A 23042-nucleotide genomic window follows, 5' to 3' on the forward strand; every position below is an offset into this window, starting at 1 on the left:
CAGTACCAATTGCTACCCTTCCTCCCTTCCTGCTACATGGCATCCCCCCTTTCCCCTTCTTGGCCACGGCTTTGGGCTTGGGCTTGGGCTTTGGCTCAAAGTTTTGCGCGCATTTTGGCCGCCTCGAGGCAGCGTGTGGCATGCAGACAACAAGCCTGTCGAGACAAGAGCTACTTTGTGCGCAAGTATCTTTGTCCTTTGTCCCGGGCCCCCCTTCCCAGAGATTTTTGCTATTTTTATGCCGCTAAGCTGCCATTAAAGCCATATGCAAAATATGGCCATGTCTGCCATCTTTTGTCTTCCGTCGTTCCGCTCTTTTCTCTTCTGTTGTGCTCTGTTTTGTGTGTGTTTTTTATTTGCTTACTGCTTGCTCTCTTATGTCACCTTGTTGATGATGTTGACGGTATTCGGAAACAAAGCGGCGCAAAGCGAAAGTCCTAATCCCGCTTAACGTTCTGTCGACAACATCTCTGGGGGCAGCCATCAGACGCCCCGCCATCACATCACTCAGCCACTCGTCACACGAAAAACACGGCTAATATTATCTATAAAAAAAAGAAGCGGCTTACAGCGGAAGAGGGCCTGGGGGCGGGGCCGGGGACGGGTGCTCCTTTTGTCAACAAAAGTCTGCCTGAAAGTTCAGGTAAAATATAATCGAAAAATCAAGAGATAAATTGATTGGAAAACGGATATAGAGAGAGAGGAACAAAAGTTGAACAACAATTTTGGAAATATTTAACCAAACCAATTAAATATTAAACTTTCAAACTATGCCCATAATTGGCCAACAGAATGTTTGGAAATTGCCAGGCATCCTGGAAATTTCCGGTGCCCCTCTGCCACTGCCACTGCCCTTGCCCCATGTTGCATGGCCCGTCGGCACTTTTTTAATTACCGAGCGTTTAAGCAAACAAAAGCGCGGAAAATGCAGTACACAAAAAAATTCATGTTCTCGGCAAAACGCGCAGCGGGGGAGGCTGTATGCGAAAATGTATGCATGAGCGGGCAACACGGCGTATGCGTGTTTTGTGTGCACACCACCCGCCCCCAGCACCTGCCATAAATAAGCTGTGTGAAGCGCCTATAATTGTGGACCTTTGCGAATAAGCGCAGGAGAGAGCGCAGGGGAAAGGGGGGGACACCTGGCATTGGCTGCCAAAAACAAAAACGAATAAAAGGCCAATGGCAATGACGTCCCAGTGTGGCCAACAACAAGAAAAGAACAGAGACAGAGAGAGCGAGGGCGACAGAAAGAGAGGGAGAACAGAAGCTGAAAAGCAATTTTTATGATGGCCTTTTGCTAACCCAGTAAAAATGAACTTAAAGCCAAGTCAACGAGCTGGAAACGTTGAACGTCTGGCAAGACCATAACCCATCCTCACCTTTCACCCACTCTCTATCTCTCTCTCTCTCTCTCTCTGTCCCTCCTATTTGTCGCTGTCTGTCTGTGTCCCTATCTGCCGCTCTTAATGCCCCATTGCGAGTACATTTTGTGCATTGAGCCGTTCTGGATTTGCTTGTAATTTGCAACAATGTGGCGCTGTTAAAGCTGCTGCTGCGTCTGCTGCAAGGAGATGTCTTCGTTCGTCTTGGCTCCAGCTTTTGTTGTTTGACATGTCAGAGGCAAACAAAGCGTCCCTAGACGCACAGACACACAGCACACACATGAGGGAGTCCAGGCTCGAATGGGGTATGGGGTATAGGAAGGATATGCCATCCTTTGGCTTTGATTGGCGTCAAAAAACGCATCAAAACGAAGAAGAACCTGTGGGTGAGCGCAAGGTGACTTTCAAGTTCAGTGGGCACCCAGCTCCTGGAAGGAGGAGAAGCTCTCGAGGAAAAACTTGTATACCCCGTTCATGCATTAATTAACAGCATAAAGAGTTTATCGAAAGTTTACAAACCCAAACCCACATTTTAGACGAATTTTGTGCCATCCCAGCCCGTCCTAAGCATCGATTTTGAATGGGCGAAGCGTGCTCGGAATTTGTAATTAATGCTGCAACCGGATCCTGCTTCAGGGACCAGTGGCTGGTGGGCCACTTTGGAATTGTTGCAATGTCAAAGGCAACAATTAAATATTGGCTCTCGATGCTGTACTGCGGCTCCTCTTCCACTCTCCCGCTCTCCCACTCTGCGGTCTAGCCACACTTGACAATTAGGCGACATAGAACACTCGAACAGTCGCATTAATTATGCACGCTTCTCGCTCTCACTCTCACTCTCTCTCTGTGTGTGTGTGTGTGTGTGTGTGTGTCTGTTGGGGTAGTGCGTAGTGCTGACACGCCTCCAATTTCCGGGGCGAGACACACGCGTATTCCTCCTCATTTGCCAAACACACATTTTTGTCCTCGCCGCAAATACATTAAACAGCCGGATCCCATGTCCTTTGAGTGGATGATTTGAGAGGAGATATTCGAGCCATGGGATGCCTTCAAGGGTCTCCACCGAACACTGCCTGCTCTCGTAATTAGGCATCCCGGCTACGCCTCACATGGCGTATACGTAATTTGATAGTTTTAATTGGACATTCCACAGAGACAGAGTCGGAAAATGGAGGCACGGAGCGGGGCGACTGCCTTTCATATGGAAATTTTGATTGAAATGCCAGGCAATATTTAATTAGATCTTAAGCCGAGCCACAGAAAACACACCTTGTCGCTCAAAGTTTTGCCTTAAACTTTTCGCAAAACTTGTAAGAGCTCTGCTCAGCCTTTTCTCAACTCTCTGCTGCGTTGCTAATTAAAAGAAAAATTCCCTAAAGGGGGACCCTGGACCCTCCTCGGCCCTGGGAAACGTTGCTTTTACTGGCAATTAATCAATACGGGATTTGTTGGAGCCTTGAGTGCATTGAGTGCACAGTTTTTGGAGCTCCCTCGCCTCCCCCCGCCCTCTTTGCTGCTCTCTGCTAGCTGCCTGCCTTTGTAATTAATAGCCGATGAGACGGCTGCAGACGGGCCGGATAATTGAATTTGTGTTGCATTTGCCCGAAAATTGCGTGTGTGTGGCCCTGTTTGGTCCTTAACAAATTAAGCAATTTACCCGACAGGCGGGCTGGCAGCCAGGTGACCCTTTCCTTTGGAGCATTTATCAAAGGCAAGACAGTCCGGTCCTTGGGCTTCCGGTTCGGCACTTTTGCATGCTCGGGCCACATTACTCATGGCCTCCTTGGCCACCTCATTGTGTATGGGCCTCCCAGGGTACATGGTACATGGTACAAGTCGTATCTCTTGTTGCTTCTGCTTCTGCTGCTAGTGGTGTTTGTCCAGCTCCAGCATCTTGTAGTGGCCCACACAAAAGGCTCTGGTTTATTGCATTTGACAGTGGACAGTGGACAGTGGACAGCATAGTATGTGGGAGTCCTTGTCCTTGTCCTTCTGCTTCTTCTCGGGCTACATGCTGACTACAAATTGCCAAGGCAAACAAAGAGCTTGCTGAATGAAAGTGTGGAAAGTGATGCATATGCTGCAGTCTGGTGATTTATGATGATGATGATGCCAATGCTGATGATGCGGAAAAACGAGAAGCTCAACGAGTGGGTGGCTCCCATTCCTGCAATGTACTTGGGTTTCTCTCTTTCTCTTTCTCTTTGAGAAGTGCAAGGGTATTTTTTTCTGCATCGTGTTTCAGGCAATTCACGCTCATTTCATCAACTATCCGTTGCCATGGATGCCCCCCGTACTTTACTGGATGTTTGACTGGTAATCTAGCAGCGTTTCCTCTTCCATTGCGAGGATTATGACTGCCACAGGATACTGGACCACGCGGCAGTGCCATTATCCTATGGCTGGTGGCAATTAAATTTCATTTTCCTCATAATTGTTGCACAGCTTAGAATCTGGCTCAGGTTCTGTTCGCCGTGTCTCTTTTTCTCTCCCTCTCTCTCCCTCCCGGCCGCTCGTGCATGAAGTAATTTATGTTTTTGCCACGCCCACACACGACTAAGCAAGACATTTGAATGGCGCACATTTGTTTGGCTCACGGTTTTTCCTGCTCTGCCCTGCCCAGCCCCCACATTTGCCTTTTGAGATGTCGAATCCGGCGTATCTGCCACAATGTAAATGAGGTTTTTTTTTTCCCCGACTGCTGGTTTTGCAGCTCCCCTGCACAACCCCCCCCCCCTGATCTTTAAAGCCACATATCATGTGGGGGGACCGGGCAGGACCGGGCAGGACAGGGCAGGACAGGAGTGAAAATAAATTTTATGCCACAGCATGCGTTGCCGTTTGTTGTTGAGCAGCTGCTTTGTCATTTTCACGTACTACCCTTAACCCCAGTCGCAGGTCTTTTTCCCCAACGCCCACCAGTGCTGCCGCTTTTGACTGGCGGGGGTGGGGGGGGGGAGGGAGCGCCAACCGCATTCATCTGCTGGTTGCCTTGGAGAAGCTTGGCTTGGCGGAAAAAAAATGACATAAAGCGACATAATAATTTCGCCTTTGAAATTGCCTTACAATTGCTTCTTTTTTTTCTCCCCCAGCTCGCGCGTGTGTGCGTGTGTGTGTGTGTGTGGGGGGGTATGGGGGGGGGATTTCTTTCCTTTGTGGGATTTATGCCCCAGACCTGTTCATATTTAGCGGTGGCTTTGTGATTCCCTCAAGAGTAAAGGGTATATAGTACTGATGTGGGCAGGATATGCATATGTGAATACACATCAAAGCTTCGTCCAAGGGTTTATTAGAACAGTACACTCAGAGTATACGCTATTCATATTATGGCTGGTAGTAGTACCCTTCCGGTAAGCGTATCTCAACTTCCACTGACTGAATCCGCGAAATTCTGTTTTCAATTTTCAATTTTCCCTCTTCTATTTGGTTTTCGCAACTTTTTCCACCGCAAGATTGTTGGCACAGGTGGGTGGGCCTTATGAAATGAAATGCTTTTCAATTATGTGCATGTGTGTGTGTGGTAACCAAATCAAGTCACAGAATGTGTCTAGAATTGACTGGAAGGCGGCAAAACCAACAGCAGGCTGGCAGGCAGGCAGGCAGGAGGCAGGAAGGAACCCTCATCTCTCTCTGTATGGACAGAAATAGATAATTATGGACGGAGAATGGCAAAGAGAGAGCGCAACATTGTGACAGTTCCCCCAGCAGTATATTCCGGAAGTCACATTAGTGCAATCCACATTTAATTTAGTCCTTTCCGCCCCCAACACCCACTCGAGGCGCAAACTTTTGTCTATAAGGGTTGCTGTCAGCACACTCATCCTCGTGCACAAAACTCCGGCGCACACATGTCGTATACGCAATCATTAATAAAAACTAAATAGATTGAAGGAACAACGACTCGGTTTGGCCCCTTCTTTATGGCATACATTAGTACTACCCCCAATGGGGGCTTGGCTTGGCTTGGCTTGGCTTGGCTTGGCTAGTGACTAATTAATCTTAATTAAAGTCTAAGTTGGCTTCGCTTTCTCTTCTATCCACTCCCCCTTCCCATATGGTGCGGGCTGGGGCTGGGGCTGGGGCTGGGGGTGGGGGGACAGCTGTTGCTATTGCTATTGCCATCGTTTCCATTTCATTTAATTGCGATACATTTGTCTGTCGCCTAATGGCAATTTTACGTGCACCATATAAATCAACTTTTGTGCCCCCGGTTGATTTATTTTTAGCATTTTGGAAAGCACAAAAACGGCAGCAAATCAGAGCTCGAAAGAAGAAGCAAGCCGCGAGGGTCAAGGCTATTGGATACCCTCCTTATATACTCTATGAAGTAGAAAAAATGATCTAGGTCTAGTTTTTACAGAACTTACAGGAGCACATTCCTCCGATAATAATCTGCCTTCCCTTTTCTGCATTTCCATAATTTCTGTTCAAAATCATTATACCCCTTGTGGGGGTAGGGGAGAGGGTGGGGAGATTAAAACCAAACAACGCGCCACCACACGTACAAAGAGATAACAAAAATGGTTTGCAAATTATTTTCAGAGTCCGCTAATTATGGCACCAGCACAAGCGGAATAACATTCGGAAGCCAGAAAGGGAGAGGCTCCGGGGGTCATGCATGAACAAGCTGATTACACACAAACACACTGGCTTACAAATGGCAATCATTGCTATTCTTGGTTTTGTTGTTGTTGCCGCTGCTGCTGGCTTCCAACTGTTTGCCAAACTGTAGTTCCCACTGGGCATTACTGGGCTCTGGTCCAGCAGTAAAATCCACTGCGAATTCTGCTGGTGCGTCACTCCCACGCATGCTTTTATTGCATTTAAAGCCACTCCACATACACAGAGAGTGGAAAAGCACAACAGAATACATTGCATTGTCCACGAGTGCGCTTAATTACACTCTTCTACATGGCATTTTGGGCTGAAAGTCTCCCCGAATCAACTCGTGTTCGCAGGCTGAAATTGGTTGAAATTGTTCTGTGGTCTTCTGGGGTATTTACATCACTAAATCGACAACAATTCAATTTAATTAATATTTTATCAATGATCTTTTCCATGCGGTCTGTAGGGACCCGTTATTTGAGGCTCTCTTGCGTTTACGCTCTTTTCTTCAAACTCCTGCCATCTCGCTCTTTTCCTTTTGATCAAAACCTCTGCTGTATGCACGCTCTCACGCCACTCTCTCACATTTACTCTCTTTATTTTTTCTGTACTGTTCTGAACTCTTTGCCGCCTCTCTCTGATGCTCACGCTCTCTTTCTGTAAATAATCTAGTGCCATTTCATTCCTTTGCTTTGATCGAAGCAGCTGCCATCTGCTTGCACTCTCCTTCTGTTCCCCACCCATACGAGTACTCCCCTCTCCTACCAATCTCTCACATTTACTCTCTGGATTCTCGATTCTTTTACTTCTGTGGAGTGGAGTGTGGAGTGTGTCCGCTTCCAGCCACGTTTTCATGGTGAAATCGTGAATGAACTGTTTAGCCCAGTAAGCCAGTCACGTTCTGGCCAAAATGGCCAAAAAAGCAGTACCAAGCGGCGTTCAATTTGCAATTTCATTTTGGCCCAAACCATTTGCTCATCCATAAATGAGGGCCCAAACCGACAAACTAATTAATTAACTATTTTTGTGCTTGCTGCTGCGTTTATTTTTGGTCGTATAATTATTGTTATTAGTATTTTCTGGTGGCCAAAACCAGAGCTGAAATGGCAGCTAATTTACGACCCGTTCAAGGCAGGCAGGTGCTGCTCTATGTTGGTCCAATTATTCATGCAGATCGATTAGCCGTGAACCCCCAAAATGGCTCATTAGGCCACCGGCTGATTAGACGGTAATTGGGTGAGAGAGAGAGAGATAGATAGATAGAGAGAGTGTCTGGTGCGGAGGCGCAACTTCAAAAGAAATTCAATTAAGAGCCACCGCCGACAAGTGAGCAAAACGATTCACCAATCAATCGAAGGCTCCGACAATGATTCACTTCATTCACTCCACTCCACACTCCACTCAATCGATAGATCCTAAGAATCGATAGACTCGACAAAAGCCTAAATGCAATCGCCTTTCCCTTTCCCCCCGTATTTGCACAGGCTTTGGCTGTGAAAAAAGCTCCTTTAAGCCAACGAAAATGCTGACGTTTCGAATCGAAGACAAATAGACAGGCAGGCGACTGACAGAAGCTGGCTAGGGAGGTGGTCTGCAGGTCTGCAGTGGCTAAAAAAGTTGGCTTAATTAAGTTTTATTTTTTTCTGTTTTGGTGTTCATTCAGTAAAAGTGCTTCCCCTGAAAAGTATGCTACGTGGAGTGGCCAAGGGAATGCTGTCTGAGGCAATCCACGGAGAAAATCGTTCCCAACTCTTAGCCCGTCCGCCTTTGGTCTATTCTAATTGCTTTTAATCTGAACACGAAAATATTTATGAGCGCCGTATATCCGTATTTAGAGCGGTCTTAAGCCCCGGCAGGAATTCACTTATTGCCAAAAATAACACAGCACACAAATCTCAGACGAAGGATAGCAGAAGTTCCACCTTAAATAAACATTTCATTTCTTCCTTCCAGAGCCTTCGAGAGCTGCCACCAGAGAGGGAGGAGAGCCAGAGCCAGAGCCAGAGCCTGCTGCCTAGGCCCCGAATCGGACCAATTTATAATTGTGAATCATAACGACGCCAGATACAGATACAGATACAGATACAGATACACAAGCAGTGCCATTGCCAGTGCTAGAGCCAGGGCCAGAGCCAGAGTCAGGGCAAGAGCAAAGGCTTTGCATACGCAGAAAGTTTCCAAGTGATTAATTTCACAAAGGGATTCGACAGAAGCAGGAGAAGGAGCAGCAGGAGCAGGAGCAGAAGCAGAAGCAGCAACTTAAGCCAATTACGCAAGTGATAAGAACGAAATAAAGCAAGGGCCGGGGCAGGGGCAGCGCCAGATGCCGCCATGAGTTTCCTCAGCTCTATGCAGCAGTATGTAACAAGTGGCATCTCGAGCCTGGGACTCGGCAATCGACGCTTCTCCCTCTCCCGCCAGGAGTCCAGCGAGCAGCAGTCGGGAGGCGTTGGCGGCGTCCCACCTGGTGGCATCGCTGCCGCTACACCTCAGCCACCGTTTGCCCCGCAGCAGCAGCTGCAACAACAGCCGCTGCCACTGCCGTTGCCACTTCAACAACAGCAGCAGCAGCAACAATTGCTGCTGCAGCAGCAGCAGCAACAGCCGCCACACGGCCACCCACCGCTTCAGCAACAGACGAGCATTGGCAGTGGCCTGGGCATAGGACTAGGTGCAGCTGCCGTTTATGGGGCACCGGCCACACCCATCGCAGGAGTGGGAGCCACAGCGAGCGGCAGCAATTATCCATCCGGCGGCGTAGTAATCGGCAACCCGAATGCCACAAATCCATTGCTGGGTGAGTTTTTCCTGGAACATGGTACAGAGGGTACGAGGGTCCGAGGGTAAAGCGCTGGCAGCAGTGCCATCTTATTGAGGTTCTAATGGTGATTCCTAGAATCCTCAATTGTAGAACTGCGATTCATTCCGGTGGTCCATAGAAACAGGAGGTTGAATTTTAATCCCCAAGTGGAAACTAGGATATAAATCGCTCTAAAGAAACTACAATTCATCGGAAAGCAAAGCTTACGTTGACTTTTACTTTTACCTTTGCTTCCCACATTCCCACATTCAATTTTCCATCAGCTGCCAAAACTTTGCGGTCTATAAACCCCCAGAACACACATAAGAACAATCTCTCTGTGCGTTCGAGTCTGTGGCAGAACATGGAAAAGTTTATTGAATCCGCCAGGCGTTATCGAGTCGCAATATGAAAATTACATTACATACTCGTATCTTGGGCGGGGACAGGCACCAAATGCGACCAAAGTTTCGCTTTCGCAAATGTTTGGCCACGCCATCGCGTATATATGGGTATCCACAAATGTACAGACAAATCCGTAGCTCCAGGCTGGAGCAGTGGAATGCCAGGGACCAGGATGCTGCTCCTGGTGCTGGTGCTGGTGCGGATGCTGATGCTGGTGGAGCGAAAGCAATCAACATGCATATGTGACTTCTTGTGCGGCTTCTTGTTGGCTATGCAAAACTTGTTTGCTAACCTAAACGATGTTCGGTTTGTTGTTTCTGTCGCAGTTGGCAAATGCAAACACATTTCAATGCCAAGACAAAGAGCCAGGGAGGCGGAGTGCCGAGCGAGTACTGGCGTGTCGTGGCCACAAAAACCGCCGACTGCGAAACTATCCAGGCGTCGACACCCACATGGACTTGGCGGCACTGGCATTTGCTTGAGTTTTGATTCAGTGGCGTCTCTATAGCATTTGAATCAAAATTGAAATTGGCTTATCTTGTTGCACGAGCCACGAACGGGCGGTTTGTCTTGGCCAAAAAACAACAGGCGGCGGGGGGTGGGGCGGTAAATCTCCATCGAAAGCCATCAGCGTGTAAGCGCATTTGCTGGCTGTCCATACGGGTACGTGGGGGTTGGGTGGGTATCCTTGTGGGTTTTAGCAGCTCTTTGGATTCCGGTCCAGTCCAACTTTCAGTTTTGAACAGTTTTTTGCGAATACAGCAGGAGGAATCCCTAGCCTTGCCCAAAAAAAGCTTTCTTGTCGAAGCCGCAGAAATGGTTTGTACCCATCCTAGTTCTAAGTAGGGCTTCCACTGCCATTGTCCTTGTGGGGGAACTGTGGGAACTAGAGGACTGTGTACAGGACCCTGAGTATGAGTGGGAGTCGCCGCAGCAGCCGCACAGATGCATGTCAAGGTTGCGGTTGCAGTGCCGTTTGCCGTTTGCCTTGAGCATCGCCTTCACGCCGCACGGACCGCACCACACCACACCGCACTGCACTGCACATTGACTTTGACTGGGGCTCGTTTCCCATTTGACTTTCGTGCCACACGGCCACACAATTTGCATGTGTCGGGAGTTATGGGGCTGGGCTTCCAATGCTTTCCAAACTAATCTTTTGCCCAACTCAAAGCCTCTCGTTCTCCTTTGCAGGCTATCCCAAAACTGGAGCTGGTTGCACCTCCACATCCGCTTCCGGCAGCGGCGGCACACCCCAGTCCCGTCGCCAATCGCGCGCCCTGGAATGCCTCGCCCCGCCGCGCACCGGCTCGTTCCGGCAACGCAACTCGCCGCTGCACCAAGTGGATCCGCCGCCACGCCCACCGTTGGCCTTCTGCAAGCGTCGCCTGAGCTGGCCCGAGGTGGACCCGCGCTCCAATTCCGGGTAAGTCCGAAGTCATCCAAAGGGAGCCAGCCGATGGCCACCTAATGCATAGTTGATGTGCGAGAAGCGCTGCGATCCAGCGCCCTAGAATGGATTTTCGAAATTAAATGTCTGTCTGAACGGGGGCCGGAACGGGCCTAAGTCCCGTCCGGGTCGTGTTTACTGGCGGTAATTAACCTTTGGATAGAAATGTTAATATTTCGCCCAACTTGCCGCCAGATATTTACCCAGGCATGCACACACACACACACACAGACAGAGGTATTCGAATGTGAAATGCATAAATTAAACAGGAAGAGAGGGCAAGTGGGTGAATATATATATATAGAGAGAGAGAGAGGGGAGGGGAGGGAGGGAGACAGAGGAGCGAAGGATAATGAGCGTCTTTAGGGATTTGAGGTCTGCTTTTGGGCCCATAAATAAGCAGTATGGCAGGCAGCTAGCCCAAAGGAAAGGGCACAGGTTAGAGGGTAGAGGGTACGGGGTGCAGGGTACAGGTACAGTGCGACTCAATGGAAATCTTAAATGAATTATTTACCAATTAATTAATGTACTTCAATTTCAGTTGTGTTCTCGATTTGTTTTTTCGAATGCCCAAAAGAAAACTTTACCGCTCTCGACCTTCATAATTATGTAATTAGAAAAGTTCTCTGAGTTTTCCCAACGAAACTTTCGCACCCACCTACGAGGGGGAGGGATGCTGCCTCTGCTTCTGCTTCTGCTGCTGCTGCTGCTGGCCTGGCAACTTCCTTCGAATGCGGGCCAAACCTTTGAGTGTAGAAAAGTTTTCGCCCATAACCTACATGTAGACCCCGACCCCCCCCCCCCCCCCCCCCCCCCCCCCACCGAAAAACCCCCCTTCCCACATAGAGAGGGTAGGGTGTCTTGTTCTTGAGCTTGTTTAAGGCTGGTGTGCTGGGGTTGGGCACTCTGATTGCTCTTAACGAGCGAGAGAGTCCTCCCAGCCCAGGTGCAACATCCTCGAGAGCCAGCCATCGCAGCAGCTGCAGCATCTTTGTGGCACACAAAGCGAACGGAGCGCCATCCACTTTGCATAATACCGCATCTGCTTAACCCGAGAATGTGCGCATAATGTGAGTTCGGATCACAGGTTACATTTAATTAAGCCCGAAATGAGATTTTCGGCGGAGCAAAAGATACCCGCCTGATGATGGCTTCAAGAAATATGTGTGTTTTCTGATGATCGGGCTGAGGGGGGCATTCATTAGTCAAGTTAGCAGCCCCAAGGAGCTTCGAGAACTCCTCAAGCTCCTTCCGATAAAGGGTTTTTACAGACAGATTTGTTTTCCTTCATTAACGAAGCCATCGGTTGCCTTGCTGCCGGGCTGCCAACTTGCTTTGTTTGGTGTCCGCTGGCCAGAGTTGCCATACACAGGCAAAATTAGTATCTAACCGCACATTTTTCTGGTTAATTTGTCACTAAAAGCCAAACAATTACTCGGCTTATTAATATCCAATTGATTCGCAAATTCTCATATTTCATGCATCAAGTGTTAATTGAAGCGAAATTAGTTTGTCACCGCATCCATTAGATTGCAGCGAAAAGAAGCCATTTACCCAACGAAAATTCAATTCAATTAAATATTATGCACACGCAAAAAATTAATTCATCATAGCACAATTTATTCATCAGCAATTTAAGTGCATTTTCTGCAAAAGTTAACGGCATAATAATAAATAATTAGTGTCAAAAGTTGGGTTCGCACATAACTTTTTCACCTCGAAAATGATTTTATTCTTTTTTTTTACCTGCAAGTTAAATATAAAATAAATATTTGCGACAAAATAAATACCAAAGAAAATACACACAAAAAAACTTTCACTACGAAACGTTTTTAGGGTCCCGGTCCCGGTGCCACAAAAAATACAAAGGGCACGAGAACTGACAGTCAAAAAAATTGTGGAGAAAAATCCTAAACCCAAAAAAATTGAAACCGAAAATTGAGTGTCTCTGGAAGCGACGAAATCACAAAGCAAACCAAAGGCAGTGACGAAGGAAAATAAAACAGCAAAATAAACAACTGCGCGGAAAAGTTTCAAATGAAATTTTTTCACAAAAACTTTTCCTAGAGACGGGGCCCCGCGGGGGGGGCGACAGCGTACCGGGTGCGGTACAACTTAAAACAATGCAGTTAGTGTCCTGGACAGTGTCTGCCCAGTGTACCCTATCATTAACGGCAATTACTTTGACCATTTTCACACGCCCCACCCACACGTAGCCAGGGCCAGAGCCAGAGCCAGAGCCAGAGCCGGGCGTCAGAGAAGTGCCCACAAAAAGTGTTGCCTATATTTCAGGGTGCCGACAGAAAGTGTTGCCTACTGCGAGGAGTCATCGCCTGGGATTATTTTTGTTTTTTTGTTGTATTTTTTTTGCCCCATAAAAGTAACGTAAACGTAAAAAATCATCAACGCCGGCGACAAAGTTAAGCCGCTTAGCTGTTTCCCGTGCTGAGTGCGCAAAGTTTTGCTCAACTTTTCCCTGCCACATCTGCTCGGATAGGGGATTTACCCCACAGATGGTACGGCCTGGCAGTATGTCTGCTGTGTGTGTGTGTGTGTGTGTGTGGGTGAGGCATGCAAATCAAATGATTAGGTTGAGCATCCCAGCTATCGTTTCTAGGCCTAGTTGGGACCGTCCCGCCTGCCTGGCCCCCACACACTCGCCCTCGCCCTCGCCCTCGCACTCGCCCTCGCACTGAAACTTTCAATCAAATATGCAAACTTCTGAATATTTGTATACAATTAGCGGCTCAGGGCGAGATTGGGGCGGGCATACACCGAGTGGTACGAGTGGTGCGAGTGGTGCGAGGGCTATGAGGTCCAAGGGTAGCGTAGTCCGGGCAACAGGCGACCCTTATCAATGTTGAAATAGGTACGGTACGGACAATGTCACATTTATACGCCGAGAAGAGCATATTGACAGCGCCAATTAAAGTCAGACACCGAACTGACAGGGACAGGCAGTCAATTTGAATATTCTTTGATACTACTCGTCCCGAATGGAGTTCAGAGTGGAGTCCGCCCCTCTCTTGCATTCTCTCGTATGGATAACCCTACTTTATCTGTTTTTTTTTCCTTTTTTTCGTCTTTTTTTGGATACAGAGTACAGGAAACGGATGGCTCGTATTTTGAGAACTTTACATCGCTCGGCTGGAAACGTGAAAATCGTCGCATGTCAGCCACGCGTGCCGCCGAGGCACGTGCCGAGGCTAATCCCGAAAATGAACGTGATCCGCCGGCGCCTGAGGAGTCCATTGACCGCCAGGACGAGAAGGAGAAACTGTATGCGGAGGTCCTGCATACCATTGCAAATACGGTGGGCGCCCCAGCACCGGGCGGACAGGTAAGTGGATCAGAGATAAATCAATATTGGTGGGCGGGGGAGTCGGCTAGTTTCTCGGTGCTCGGAGGGGGGGACCAGCGTTGAATGAAATTATGATTTGGGTGCCGGAGAATTGGAGAAGTTATGCAAATAGTTACAAATTATACAAATTAAGGCAATTTCGGGGAGATAACCCGCCGCACACCCACACACACACGCACACACACACACACACGCACATACACAGATACAGATAGACATACGTCTGAGCCTGAAGCAAGGATGCGATGCAAAATGATTGAAAGGCTTAATCGGGCACATTAGGGGTCTGCAAGACGTTTTGCAATTTGAATGATTAATGTCTGGGTTTGCCGTTGCCCCGAGGCCCAAGCCGACAACCCCAGAACCCCACAACCCCACACCCCCACCCCACATCTGGCTGGGAACCCAATTTCTTTTTACCGGCTCTCGAGCTTATGTTTCTGGGGGGAGGTGGGGTGGGAAATTCAATTAAAAATGTGCTACTTTTTCCTCCTCATTGATGATTGCCATTTGAAAAAGAATTTTCCAATATTTTCGCCATATTTCTCTCGCTATGGGCATCTGCCTTCCTCAACACGAGTTCATTTTTCAATTATCGTTTTTAATTTAAGAGTAAGAAAATTGTTAGACTCACCGCCCAGCCCCCCGCCCGCCCAGTGCACAACTAATGAAACTTGAGCTTGAGTCCCAGAGGGCGGGCCAGGGCGAAGACAGTCGAGGAGCAGGAGCAGGGGAAGGAGCAGGAGCTGGACTGCCGGGGAGTGGAGTGGCACGATGAGAAGCAAGGTTACGCCAGCATAATAAAAGTTTCCTCTAGTCGCAGTAGCGGAAAATACGCGTTCGTCCTGCTGTGATTGAGTTGAAACTGGTCAAATCTCGCGGGTCCCGCAAAGCGGATAGAGAGACGAGAGAAACATGGCCAGAGAGAAAGTCGGCGAAGAAAGTTATTGCCTTGCCGGGTCTCAATGGGGGACTGCACTCTCACTCTCTCTCACTCTTTGCTGCCCCTTTCTCTGCTTTAGTTTGTTGGCCATTTTTGCATTTAATGGTAAATAATTACAAGTAAATGCGATTTGCTCGGCCATCTGAGGGTTAAACCTTTACTAATGGAAATTAATGAAAAGAAAAAACATAAAATAAAAGTAATAACGACTGAGAGAAAGAAAGAGTCTCCAGCAGAGGCACAATCTCGAGAGTTGCCAGGCCATAATCAGGCCAAAAGGATGGGAATGAAGAGAAGAATTAGTTACAATTATAATTAGCTATGAAGAACTTACCCGCGGGGGAGGAGAGAGCAGCATTCAGATTTCTTTCGATCCAGTTAAGGTATCGAACTGAAAGAAATACCAATTAGCAGAGATGGCATTCGAGTTCTTAAAAAGTTTCCTTCATCCATTGCCTTTATTCCTGAAGGGATATTTCCACTGAAAACCAATTTATGAATTGCCTTATTTAAATACGAATCAATTCCCCAAGTTACAGAAATCTACATCTAATCCAATTATTCGCTGTGACATATCAAATGCTGTCTGCTCATTATTCAAACTAAGGCCTTGGTGATATATTTCGAAAAGTGTGCCAAAAATACACAAAAAATTAATTGGATTTCGAAAATATTCACAACATAAGTCTGAAACTTGAACCACTCTCGATATCCAAGTCGAATTAATGGCCTCATAATGAAGTTTGCCCATAATTTCGACTGCAGGTCCAGGCAATCAAATTATAATAACACCCCCTATAGAGCACTAGTGGGGGGTGGGGGGGAGATGTGATGAAAGCGTTACGCGAACCGTGATCGAAATCAAAAGTCGAGAGGCTAATAAATTCAACGAAAGATAAATCAATAGAGATGAGAGGGAAGAAACAGAAAGGACAAGAAAATCAAAAGAGAACAAAGAGAAAAGCAAAAGCAAAAGCAAAAGAAAAAATGTTTTGCCAGCCAATAAATGAAATTTCTTTTACGTTGGCACTTCGCAACGGAGAAAATATGCAAATTTTTTCAATTTTAATGATATTATAATTTTGTTTACTCCCAAATATTTACAAATAAATGACAATATAATTAAATTAAATGAGAATAAATTTACTCTCCTTCTTCTCCCTATGGCAACATGCGGCGTATACGTAATTTGGCTCACATGGAAAATCTGCTTCGTCTTTGGCTTGGCTTCCACTCTGTCTGCTCAATGGATGCTCGATGCTGGATGGTACACAGTTTGCACATTACAAGGATGAGATGTATCTGCATGCACAGCGCGCCTTTGGTGTCAATCCGGATCGTCATTATCGCCTGCTGCATGCCTCCGCCGAGGATAAACCAAAGATAATCGTACTCTCTGCGGTGGTAATCGAGGCTGATGGCCTGGAGGCAAAGGATGCCAATGGTAAGAGCCACTCCACTCGACACCTCGCACTCCTCGCACTCCTCTCCGATGTATCAATCTGTCTGTCTGCACATATATGTATGCTATATAAATCTACCCGTCCTCACTCTCTACCTCCTCTTGTGTTGTCGTGTGTAAATATTTTTAGTTTGTAAATTGATTTTGCGGCTGTTGCGGTAATTGCATTATGAAATTGTGCATGTGTGTGTGCCGTGGTGACCCGTGTGCCCCGTGTGCCCCGTGTGCTCCGTGTGCCTGTGCCTGGGCAAATCAAAAAGCCAAACGAGGCGTCCATAAACTTTGGCACCATGTGCGTTGACTATTTCCTTCAATTATAGTATATTTTCTTTGGTTTTCTTTCACATTTTTTTGGGTTTTTCTTGGCTCAAAGTAACAGTTTTGCTTATGCCCATTGCCATTGCCTGGTATCGCATCTGTCTCCGGGTCCACAGCTCCCAGCGTCAGCGTCAGCGCCAGCGCCAGCTCCAATGTTCCTTCAATAAATTTGCAATTTAATGCTTCCCATTTTGTTCATTATGCTGGAGAGCAGAGCCCCAGAACCAGGAGCACGGGCTGGAGCTAGAGCAAGAGCTCCTCCTCCTTTTACCACAGCCACATCGAAGGCAACGCAATTTCGCATTTTAATGTGCTCAAGGATGTGTAAGGAATACGTTGAGTGCTCCCTCGTCTACTTCTACTTCTACTTCTGTTTGAGCGTTTTTTTTTTCTCCTGCCCAGCCCTAGTAGTGCACTGTTAGTGCCGTCTGCCATCTGCTAAATGTACTGATGACGACTGCCGTCTTGCCAGAGAAGGAACACCAGCAGGCAGGCAGGCAGGAGCCAGCGGGTGGCAGGATACTCCAGGCAGGAGTGTGCTGTGCTGTGGAGTGGAGTGGAGTGGAGGGTACGCTTGTGGCCCTGGGCAGATGGCAAACAACTCGTTGCCAATGAAACGTGGCCGATGAGAGTGGGCAGGGTCGCCTTTGTTTGGGCCATTCTCGATTGGCAAATAAGCTGCCAAAGCGAAGAATCGGGTGCTCGGCTCGGGCTCAGTTTTCATTAGCAGCCATTGATTCCGTTTGTCCTGGTCAGGCTTGAAAGCCAGCAACACAATTGCTCATTACAATGAGTGCTGCTCGATGTACAAATCACAAATCCGAATTCCAAATGAGCCATTTCTGTGGGATAATCGCTTTACGAGCGCCCTCCTCCCCCTCCAGATCCTCGGTCCATACCCTCAACTTTCACCCGAAACTTTCACTCAGTTTAAATGCCATGCCACGAAATAGTGTCCCACTGCGGCCATTCAGCGTCATGTTTTCCATTATCCCGCTCTTCATAAATAATCTTAATCTTGGCACTCGGCATCTGTTCTGCATTGGTGGCCGATGGCCGATGCTCGATGGCCGGTGGCCGGTGGCCGGTGGCCCCCGTGCGTTAATCACGGCCACTCAATAATTGAGCGGCACTTTATGCAAATGAAATTTTAATCATACGCAATGTGTGAATGCCACCAGCTGACACCGTGCCCAGTCCTGGATCCCCGGGGGGCAGCCCCATTAATTGGCCTTTAATGTCATTCGGGCGAGCACTTCATTAATGCTGCACCATTTCTCACTTTCCTTTCCTTTCTTTTGCTCTTCTATGCTCTCGCTTTTCCTGGCCATCACTTATTCCATTGAAACACTCTCTCTCTCTCGCTGCTTCTGTATCTCTCTGTATATCCAATTATTTATCGGCCCCGCAGGTTTCTCGGATCCGTACTGCATGCTGGGCATCCAGCCGGACGGTGACGGTTGTCCGCCCGTGTCGCCGCTGCCGCTGCCGCCGACACCGCGAGCCCTATCGGCGGACATGAGCGGTGGCTTTGACAACAGCGCCACGGATTCGCCGCCGCACCGAAAGCATAGCTTCCGGCTTAGCTTCAAGCGGCGGGAGGCGGGTCGACGGGAGCAGCGCGACTCACTGGGCGGCCCGGTGCCCGCCAAGCTCATCAAGGCGACCAGCATCAAGCCGCACACGCTGACCCCCAAATGGAATGAGAAGTTCAAATTGTAAGTGAATCAAATGGACAGGATTGGAGTAGAGTCGAGTCGAGTCGGGTCGAGTGGAGGGGAGTGGAGTGGGGACCATTCGAAATTGTTTGCCAAATCAAATGGAGGGGCACGGCACATTTAATGGTGGGGATTTGTAACGAATTATTCAATTACTGCCGCGCTCTTCCTGGACTTGGAAATACTTGAAATTTCATCTGAAAAAGCAAAGTGGGTTTTCAGACTTCATTTACGCTCGACTGGTTGATAAATGTGTCCCACACTGGGTCGAAAAAGGCGGGAAAACAACCAGAAAAGATCTCTGTCGTATGCTAAACGATTCGAATCCCCCCAAGTACCGAACGTAATTTACGAGTTGTAAGCAATAACGAAAAGAAATCCATTTAAATTTGCCATCAAATTGAAACACAAATGCATGAGAAGGTTGCCCCATAAGAAATGCAATCAAATTTATGTTGCAATTGCAATAAAAACAGAGCAGAAACAGAGCAGGACAAGTCGAAGCTTAGATACACTTTAAAATAGTCTTCGAAGTCCTTCAGGGACTTTCTAGCGCCTTCATGAATGCCAAGCATTTCCAAGAATTCCCTGAAATGTTCAATTACGAATAATTGACCTTTTCATGGCCCTTTAGATATGAAATACAATACAATACAAATACAAGTAAAAAATACTTTACAGTACATTAAAGCAAATTACAGGGGTCCCCCTATTGAAATAGGAGCACTTTCCGAGAAATGTTTCTGCAGCAGAGCGTTTTCAATTTAAAAGAAAAATATAAATCTTGTAATAAATTAAATGGAGCAGCAAAGCTCAGGGCCATATTCCAAGAAAGCCCATAAACACATGCTAACATTTGTAAAAGCCTTGAGAACACATACATAGACGAATGGAAGGCGGGAAGAATTTCCACAGGATGTGGTTGCCCACCCACAAGCAGAGCTCAGAGTTCACGGTTCACACTTGAGACAATCGCCATCTTTTGTTTGTCGCCTGCAGTGACATAGATGACATCAACACGGACACCTTTCACCTGGACATCTGGGACCACGATGACGAAAGCTGCGTCCTGGACGCCGTCTCGCGACTGAACGAAGTTCGTGGCGTGCGCGGACTGGGGCGCTTCTTCAAGCAGGTCTGCCAGTCGGCGCGTCAGGGCTCCCAGGACGATTTCCTCGGCTCGGTGAACATAGCCATATCGGATATACCCTCCACCGGGCTGGACGCCTGGTTCAAGCTGGAGGCACGCAGCCACCGCAGCACCGTGCAGGGACGCATCCGTCTCAAGCTGTGGCTCTCGACACGCGACGATCGGGGCAATATCGCCGAGGAGAATCACGAGCACCAGATGCACAAGGTCGAACAGCTGCAGATGGTGTTCATGCAGCACGAGGTGACCACCCACGAGCCCTCGTGGACCTGGTGCGGGGACCTGCCGGGTCCGGCCCTAACCATACTCCATCAGTTGGCCGTGCAGGGAGATCTATCGGACCTGCATTGCGCCATGGCCAGGTGAGTTATCAAACGAAAAAAGGGTGGAGAGGCACCCCTTTCTAGCTATTTCTATTCCTTTCAGATATGTGGCAGCGGCCAAGTTGAATCGATCGACACCATTGGACCCGAAGTTCCTGCACCGTCTGCTTGGCGATGTGGAGAAGCAATGGAATCAGCCCAATCAGGAGGCCTTGAGTCGGGATCTGGAGCAGTGGCTGGCCGAGGCGATGAATGGATTTGTGGAGCGTTCGCTGAACCAGATCCGGCGGCACAGGGACATCTTTCCGGCCCTGAATCCGCCCTCGCTGATACGCCTGGAGTTCCTGCTGCGCTGCCTGGGACTGCTCGGCTCGATGCGGGCCTTTCGGGCCGTCTGCCCCTTCAACAAGGGCGTGCGCGGCGAGGTGGTGAATGCCCTGCGCAAGGGCTCCGTCATGTGGGGCCAGAATGTGCTCCGCGAGTCGCAATGCTTGCCCAATCCATTATCGAATTTCGTAACAACATTAACGGCCGACATCCAGCTGGGACAGACGTATTACCATGCCCTCTTCGACAAGTGAGTACTCGCAGATTCCGAATCAGTTGCTTTAGTTCTCGGTTCCAGTTAGTTACAGCTGCCACCCCCCTCCCCCGCCCCCCCAGCATTGTATTAAGTATCCCAGACACGTGTCGGCCGTAAAAACAAGCTCAAAGGTATATCTGTCCCCCTTGCTGACAGCCAAGCAGTCTACAAATAAAATTTCGAAAAAAAACAGTTTAGGAAAACAAGCAGAGCTGCGAGGGTCCACGCACTGCACTCTCCGTTCCGACCAGGGCTGACCAGTGTTGACCCAATTGAATTGACGTCATTTCGATTTGAACTTATCCGCAATCGGCGCCCGGGGGCGAACCACTTTACAGTCGCTGCTCTCTAATCAGCTTGAGCATTTGTCAAATGCCCGACGACTCAAAGCTCATAAAGCTAACGAGCCTTAATGAGGGCCACAAAATGTTGTCATGACAGATGGCCCGTAGCGTAGCTGAGAGGGCTCTTAGCTCCCACCGAGGAATCGCATCCTCACGGCAAGGTTACAGATAGTTCCCTCAGGGAGCTCCTTTATCGCGAAAAGTTGTTAGAACCCCATAAATGAGGTAATATATTGATCAGCCCAACGATACGGATCACGTTGCACCATTAAGCGCTAGAGCGCTAGAGGAACAGCCCCTCATAACCGCTCCGCATTTCGAGATGCATAGTTGCGCATCTTTGGCCTTCCGAGGCGGACTAATCAGTCACATATTTGCCAGTTAGCGGGGCCATAAAAGAACCTTAATGAGGACATCAAGTGGCTTACACACATAAGCCTCAAATTAATTGCGCTGTCATAAAAATGCTCTCACGTTGCTGCCCCGAGCGGCAGACAGGAAGGGATAGAACAGGACAAGACAGGGCAGACGGACAGCAGGCAGGCCGCACGGACAGCAGCAGCCTGACGAGGCATTTAACAAACGTCCGGGGGCTGTCACAGAAAGTGTTGAGTGTTGAGTGTCGGGCGTTGAGTGTTGAGTGGAGAGGCATTAGCAAAAATTTAGTTAGAGCCAGAGCCCGTGCTAATTGCGGCTTCTGCTCGCTTTAAAACGAAAGCCCTGTAAGCCATCATTTGTCTGGGGCAGGAACTCCATCTCAACTCCATCGTCTTCCTCTCCCTGTTGTTCCACAGCACGAACGGGATACAGTACTTCAGCATTATCTACAAACAATACGATGCGATGGTGGGCGAGGAGCTGTACAGCCGCATGGCCGCCGGCCAGGTGCCAGGTGTGCGGATGAACCTGTCGCAGTATGCCGTGCTCGAGGGCGACGCGGAGCCGGTGGACACGAAGCCGTTTGAATTGTTTCTGGCTCTGCAGGAGTTCTGTCATTTGAAACGGCACCTGTCCGCCCAGCCGCAGCCGCCGGAGAAGCCGCTGGCCCTGAGCAACAGCCACGAATGGTTCATCCCCACCTTTGAGCGCTGGATGATGGTGAGCAAGGCGAAGGCCCTGCAGCGGATCCGCGCAGCCATCCGCATGGACGCCATCTGTGAGGGCGAGCGCATAGTCAGGTACAGCAGCTCCTCGGTGGACACGGCCAGCACTCTGCTGAACATCAAGGAGTTCTGGAAGGTCATCAACTGGCCGGACGAGGACACGGCCATCATGCTGGAGTCGCAGCTCATCGACGTGGTCTGCTCGGCGGCCATGCACTACTGCGACCTCATCCATACCGCGCTGGCGGACAGCGGCTACTACGAGCAGCAGGGCCCGTTCCGCTGCTCGGACGACATGTGCGTGACCGTCAACAATGTGGAGTATGTGCGTCGCACCCTGGCCGAGTTCCGCTCGGATGAACAGCCCCTGGAGGAGTCGGCCGACAACCTCCTGGAGTCCAGCCTGACCCACATGGAAAACCGCACCGAGCGCATCCTCTCGAAGCTGGCTCCGCTCATGCAGATGTCGCTGCAGAAGGCGGTGTTCCATCTGGCCTGGTCGCCAGACTCCTTGCCGGCAAATCAGGCGATTGTGCCGCTGCTGGAGTACTTGGACTGTCACCTGGCGGCGCTCAACAGCGCCCTGCTCACCAAGAACTTCAACCGATCGCTGCGCTTCATCTGGAAGACGGTTCTGGGCGAGATGTCCCGCCAAATGGAGACGGGCGACGAGACGGACAAGCCCACGCACTTCCACAAGCGTCTCTACGAGGCCCTGCAGCTGCTGGTGGACTTTTTTCACGCCGAGGGCCAGGGCCTGCTGCTGGAGTGCCTGCACACGGACGACTTCTGGCGCATCGAGCAGCGGCTGCAGTTCCACAAGACGGACACGGATCGGCTCATAGACATGTTCTACATGAACCGCCTGCGAGAGCAGCTAATGGCCGTAAGTCCAAGTCCGTACGGTTCGCTGGCCGTGCGGGCCTACTTCAATCACGATTCTCTGTGTGTGGAGGTCCTGCATGCCAGGGATGTGGTGCCACTGGATCCGAATGGGTTCAGCGATCCGTTTGTGGTCATTGAACTGCTGCCACGAAGGGTCTTCCTGCACTGCATGGAGCAGCAGACAAACGTCCACAAGGTGGGATCCCC

At 49.1% G+C, this 23042-nt stretch overlaps 1 protein-coding gene across 4 annotated transcripts in view; it reads left to right on the forward strand.

Moving 5' to 3' along the window:
* The window catches only part of LOC108151074 (BAI1-associated protein 3), a 54193-nt gene that overhangs the window by 27345 nt on the left and 3806 nt on the right, over positions 1 to 23042 (forward strand). For all 4 annotated transcript variants that reach the window (XM_017279454.2, XM_017279455.2, XM_033387098.1 and 1 more), the window contains 8 exons: positions 7944 to 8787; positions 10390 to 10621; positions 13745 to 13985; positions 16225 to 16393; positions 18141 to 18447; positions 19447 to 19959; positions 20024 to 20497; positions 21642 to 23031. In XM_017279454.2, the coding sequence (XP_017134943.1) occupies positions 8322 to 8787; positions 10390 to 10621; positions 13745 to 13985; positions 16225 to 16393; positions 18141 to 18447; positions 19447 to 19959; positions 20024 to 20497; positions 21642 to 23031 (3792 nt within the window). In that variant the 5' untranslated portion in view covers positions 7944 to 8321. The remainder of the gene's footprint in view (positions 1 to 7943; positions 8788 to 10389; positions 10622 to 13744; positions 13986 to 16224; positions 16394 to 18140; positions 18448 to 19446; positions 19960 to 20023; positions 20498 to 21641; positions 23032 to 23042) is intronic.

The sequence above is a fragment of the Drosophila miranda genome, chromosome XR (assembly GCF_003369915.1).
Source record: "Drosophila miranda strain MSH22 chromosome XR, D.miranda_PacBio2.1, whole genome shotgun sequence".
Classification (NCBI taxonomy): Eukaryota; Metazoa; Arthropoda; class Insecta; order Diptera; family Drosophilidae; genus Drosophila; species Drosophila miranda.